This window comes from Oryza sativa, chromosome 6, assembly GCF_034140825.1.
Source record: "Oryza sativa Japonica Group chromosome 6, ASM3414082v1".
NCBI lineage: Eukaryota > Viridiplantae > Streptophyta > Magnoliopsida > Poales > Poaceae > Oryza > Oryza sativa.
The window spans coordinates 21,585,235-21,590,267 of record NC_089040.1 but is presented as its reverse complement, the minus strand read 5'-3'; the positions used below and the strand labels follow the sequence as shown (position 1 = coordinate 21,590,267).

Sequence of the window (5,033 nt, the reverse complement as noted above, 5' to 3'; positions counted from 1 at the left end):
AGTTTAAAAAACGTATGCGTGAAAAATAAGAAAAATAAGAGAGGTGAGTTGGGAAAGTAGAGATAAGAACTAGCATGTGCATCTGAGTTTTGCCGGAGCGATTCTATGGGCGCCCATTGTAAGTTGTAACTAATCCTACCGTTGGATTGGTACTTGAGACTGCACGTTGTCCAAACCCATCATCTTTTAACACGATCATGCCAGACTGTATATCGTTTTATAATTGTTCGGCAGCTGCGCCTGCGATGAAACCATTCTTCTGTATCCCTCTCACTAATCTGACCCCCGTGACCTCCCAACCTGGCTCAATTAACAAGGCAAATGCCCCTTAAACAGTCAAACAACCGAGGTCACGAAAACAAAAAAGCCTAAACAGAAATGGGATTACGAGAGCAGAAAGACGCGGCTTCTCGAGAGTTCCAAGTTCCAACGAACCAAAAAGCTCAAACCCCCCCCCTGGACCCCACATGCAGTGGCACGTGAGCGACTCACCCGCGGACCCGCCTCGCCCGCAACAACAAGTAGACCAGAGAAAGTGAACAGAGCGATGCACACACGCAGCCGTCGGCTTGGTTTCCCCCCCCTGAATCCAAGTCACCTCCTCCTCACACCTCACCTTCCCCCTCTCTCCTCCGATCGCGCGCGCATGGCGATGTCACGAGCCGCCGCCGCTGCCGCGGGGACTCCCGTGGCGCGGCGGCGATTGATGGGGGCCGTGGCGGCGAGGTCGATGGCGTCGTGGTTCGGCCACGTGGAACCGGCCGCCAAGGACCCCATCCTCGGCGTCACCGAGGCGTTCCTCGCCGACCCCTCCCCGGACAAAGTCAACGTCGGCGTCGTGCGTATCTGTTCCCTTCCTCCTCCTCCTCCGTTTCATCATGAATTGTCTCGATTGATCCCCGAGCTGTGTGTGTGTGTGTTCGCCGCAGGGCGCGTACCGGGACGACAGCGGGAAGCCCGTGGTGCTGGAGTGCGTGCGCGAGGCGGAGCGGCGGATCGCCGGGAGCATGAACATGTGAGATCTCATTCGGCTCCGCTTTTCTTTTTCTTTTTTTTTCATCTTCTCTCCTTTTTTTTTCTTCTTCTCGCGTGTGATCGCAAAACTGCTAGCTGGTGCGACTAGTTTTTCTTAGGTCCTGGGGAATCCATTGATGGCTTTGACGTCGACTGCCAACATATTGCGTACGCTTTCCTGCATTTATGTTCAGCATTTGATGGATCGTGTGCGAGTTCGACATGTTGCTGGCCAATTTTTTCTTCAGGGGCTCTTAAAAAAGAAGAAGAAATTTAAAGGGAGCATTCATATCTGTCAAGTTCAACACATTACTACTATCATGTTAACCGGTCTTTTTTTAACACGAACTCCATTTCTAATTGTTACGATTGATACTACTATTGAAGATTTGACCAACTCGGAGATAACTCATAGCTTTTTTAGAAAACTATTTGCCTTGCATTTGAGTAATATTTTCTAGTAAAAAGTATTTAAAAATTCATTTATCAAAATAATAATCAAGTTTTAAAAAGTGTAGTACTAACAGTGACAAATACGTTTCGAGGAGGTAGTGCTCCCTGTTTTTTCCTTAAAGAATGACTCTTCGGTGTTCCAGGTGGCGCATTAGAAAATAGTCATATCCTAATCATGGTGGTTGGAGTCCACGATGACACACATTTTGTTCGAGTACCTGAGGATTTAGCCTTCTAATCATTTCATTGGTGGAATGGAATTGCAAAACAGGGGCACTTGTTGCGGCTTTTCTCCATTGTTCGTCTTTTCCTCTGCTTTAGAAAACGGTGGAACTTTGCTTGGTCCATAGGGATGTGCTACTACTGATTGTTTGATGTGACCCCAACTTTTATATATGCCGTTGCCAGCTTGATGTGCAATCTTGTGACTTAAATTCCACTTGTTTTCTGTCATCCCTCATTTAACTTCTCTTCAACAAGGGGTGCTGATCAGAATTTATAGTAGTATGTAAATTCACTTTGATTTCTTTATTGGAGGGTCACTAACTCACTATCCTTTCAGCTAAGTAGGGCACGGTGCAAAGTAAAAAAATTCAGTTTGAACTATGTTTACACATTTTTGTGCTATGCTACGTTTTTTTTCCTTAACGCTTTGGATATCGAGGCAGTCTCCAATGCATATGTTTCATCATTATTTTTCTCACTATATATTTACAAAATTAATTTAAAGTATTACTATATGAAAGTGATTTTCATGAAAATATTCTAATATCATTTTCACATATCAAAATCTATCATTTTTTTATCTCTTCATGATTTAAGATTTTGAGTTTTCACTGAACGCATTATATGATATCTGCTCTTTAAAAACAGAGGGAGTGTCAATTTATTTTAGATTCTCGAGTGTGTCAGATGATATAGTTACAAATTGCAATATATTGCGAATTATAGAAAATGGGGATTCACTAGGGTACATCTACATGTTCAGTTCTAGAATATATGTGAGTGCTTAAAATGAGTTCTTCTAATCTTAAACCATTTTGTTCGCGGAACTAAACCAATCAAATTTGCAAATTAGGGAGTACCTTCCAATGGGTGGAAGCATAAAGATGATTGAAGAATCACTTAAACTGGCCTATGGGGAGAACTGTGAGTTCATCAAGGACAAGAGGATCGCAGCAGTGCAGGCTCTTTCAGGAACTGGTGCATGTCGCCTCTTTGCAGATTTCCAGAAGCGTTTCTTGCCAGATTCACAGATTTATATACCCACACCTACATGGGCCAAGTAAGTTGGGATATATTCTACTTTGACTTTCACACAGTTCCACGCATGTTTAGACTCCATTTTTTTCTGATTGATAGACCCATATTTTCAGCATTTATTTATCTTTGAATTTTTTTTAAGCATCTCTTTGGTAGTTTGCATTCTTTATACGTGCTTAGCTCATGAAATTCTTCAGCCATCACAATATTTGGAGGGATGCCCAAGTACCACAAAAGACATTTACCTATTACCATCCAGAGTCAAGAGGACTTGACTTTGCAGGCCTAATGGATGATATCAAGGTAATTTATCTGTTCATGAAAAATCTTTAAAATGACTTGGACCATATTTTCTGTGCTGTTGTCAGATGCTGACCCTTAGCTTCTCAAAAATCCCACGCTTGAAGTAAATCTAATACAGAAATGAAAAACTTCCCATCCTCTTGAATTTGAACAATGAAAAACTTCCCATTCTCTGGTCTGGAGGTTTGTGCCTTGTTGACAGGTTGTTTTTGTTTACATCTAATTTCATTTATCATTTCCTTTGGTATCCCAGAATGCTCCAGATGGTTCATTCTTTTTGCTTCATGCTTGTGCGCATAATCCCACTGGAGTAGATCCTTCAGAAGAACAATGGAGGGAGATATCTCATCAGTTCAAGGTATAGAAAGGTGACAATTGTCAATGGTCATTTGCTATATTGTTTTTGCCAGTTATAGTAGTTCTATTTTCTTGATGCCTTTCAGGTGAAGAAACATTTTCCATTCTTCGACATGGCATACCAAGGATTTGCTAGTGGTGATCCAGAGAGAGATGCCAAGGCAATTCGAATATTTCTTGAAGATGGACATCAAATTGGATGTGCACAGTCATATGCGAAAAACATGGGACTTTATGGACAAAGAGCAGGATGCCTTAGGTATTCATTTCCCTGTTTTAATTGTCCTTTTTTTTTCTTCTGCAACAGCTCATTCCCATCTCTTTTAATTATGTTTGTTTTGGATATTTTCCTGTCTTTTCCCATTTCTCCAGCTACATGTTAGTCCCATTATATAGTGGGCATTCAATCAATAGACTTTGAACTTTACAGATTCAATGAATGAACTGGGATTTGCCCTTGGGGATTCAACAGAAGTTACTGTATTTCTCAAGGCATACATTGAAGATGTTTAAATCTTTTCTCATTGCACTTATTAGAACAAAGGCTTTGAAAACAAACACAATTGAGAGACCATTCCTTAATTTTATCTTTTTTCTGCAGTATTCTATGTGATGATGAGATGCAAGCAGTTGCTGTTAAGAGCCAGTTACAACAGATTGCTAGACCTTTGTACAGCAACCCACCCGTTCATGGTGCATTAATTGTTTCAACTATTCTTGGTGATCCGGAGTTGAAAAGTTTATGGCTGAAAGAGGTCAAGGTAGTTATAGTTCATCCTTCCAAACCCTTTTAAAGTAAAGAAAATTTATGAAAACTGTCATAATTATAAGAATTGGTGTGTTTGGAGTTGAGCATTTCCCCCCCTGCCATTTGTCTCAGGGTATGGCTGATCGTATCATTGGAATGCGAACAGCACTCAAAGAGAACCTTGAAAAGTTGGGTTCACCAATGTCATGGGAACATATCACTAATCAGGTAACTTAGCAATCAAACAAATTATGCTTTGATGGGAATTTAGCATAATATTAGTTCTGAAATTGTAATAATGCAAAAATATTCTTTTGATTTTGTGGACAGATTGGAATGTTCTGCTACAGTGGTATGACACCTGAACAAGTCGATCGCTTGACAAAAGAGTTCCATATCTACATGACTCGTAACGGGCGGATAAGGTACTCAATCTTTCATATATAGAGAGCTCCTAATTCTGTTTTCCTCGTACATCTATCTGCATTTCATGAGTGAGCTGAGCCTAATTTTTTTCATTCTCTCCTCCTTCAGCATGGCTGGAGTAACAACAGGAAATGTTGCCTATCTGGCTAATGCTATTCATGAGGTTACCAAGACAAAGTGAGAGTGTTGGAGACATTCCTATCATCATTTTCAGTACCTTTTTACCGACCGCAAAATGGGTCAAATGGTGAAATAAAATTGTAGTCCGATATGATGTGAAATAAAATGGCTGGTAAGCTAGAAAAGGGCAAGTTTATTTTTTGAGGACAAGACTTTTGCTGTACCAGTGAAAACATTTTTTAGGACAAGACTTTACAGTTAGAACGAACGTTCTAACTGTGACAGTGTCATGCTTTGTAAAGGAAGTGTACCTTTCCACCGATGGGCATTTTTGATTGCTCGAGTGTCA

General features: G+C 40.9%; 1 protein-coding gene across 1 annotated transcript; it reads left to right on the top strand.

The window, feature by feature from the left end:
• The first annotated feature begins 467 nt into the window (after positions 1-467).
• LOC4341252 (aspartate aminotransferase, mitochondrial) lies at positions 468-5,033 on the top strand. Its single transcript, XM_015785438.3, has 10 exons — positions 468-838; positions 930-1,015; positions 2,546-2,752; positions 2,928-3,033; positions 3,287-3,391; positions 3,477-3,649; positions 3,992-4,151; positions 4,271-4,366; positions 4,469-4,563; positions 4,673-5,033. Exons 1-10 carry the CDS (start codon positions 548-550, stop codon positions 4,743-4,745), a joined length of 1,392 nt encoding a protein of 463 aa, XP_015640924.1. The 5' UTR covers positions 468-547; the 3' UTR covers positions 4,746-5,033.

Bases quoted from the DNA above. Each gene is read 5' to 3' on its own strand.
- LOC4341252 (XM_015785438.3), top strand. From the start codon at position 548: ATGCACACACGCAGCCGTCGGCTTGGTTTCCCCCCCCTGAATCCAAGT. The intron at 1,016-2,545 runs GTGAGATCTCAT...TTTGCAAATTAG, and splicing joins ATCGCCGGGAGCATGAACAT to GGAGTACCTTCCAATGGGTG. The intron at 4,564-4,672 runs GTACTCAATCTT...CTCCTCCTTCAG, and splicing joins ACTCGTAACGGGCGGATAAG to CATGGCTGGAGTAACAACAG.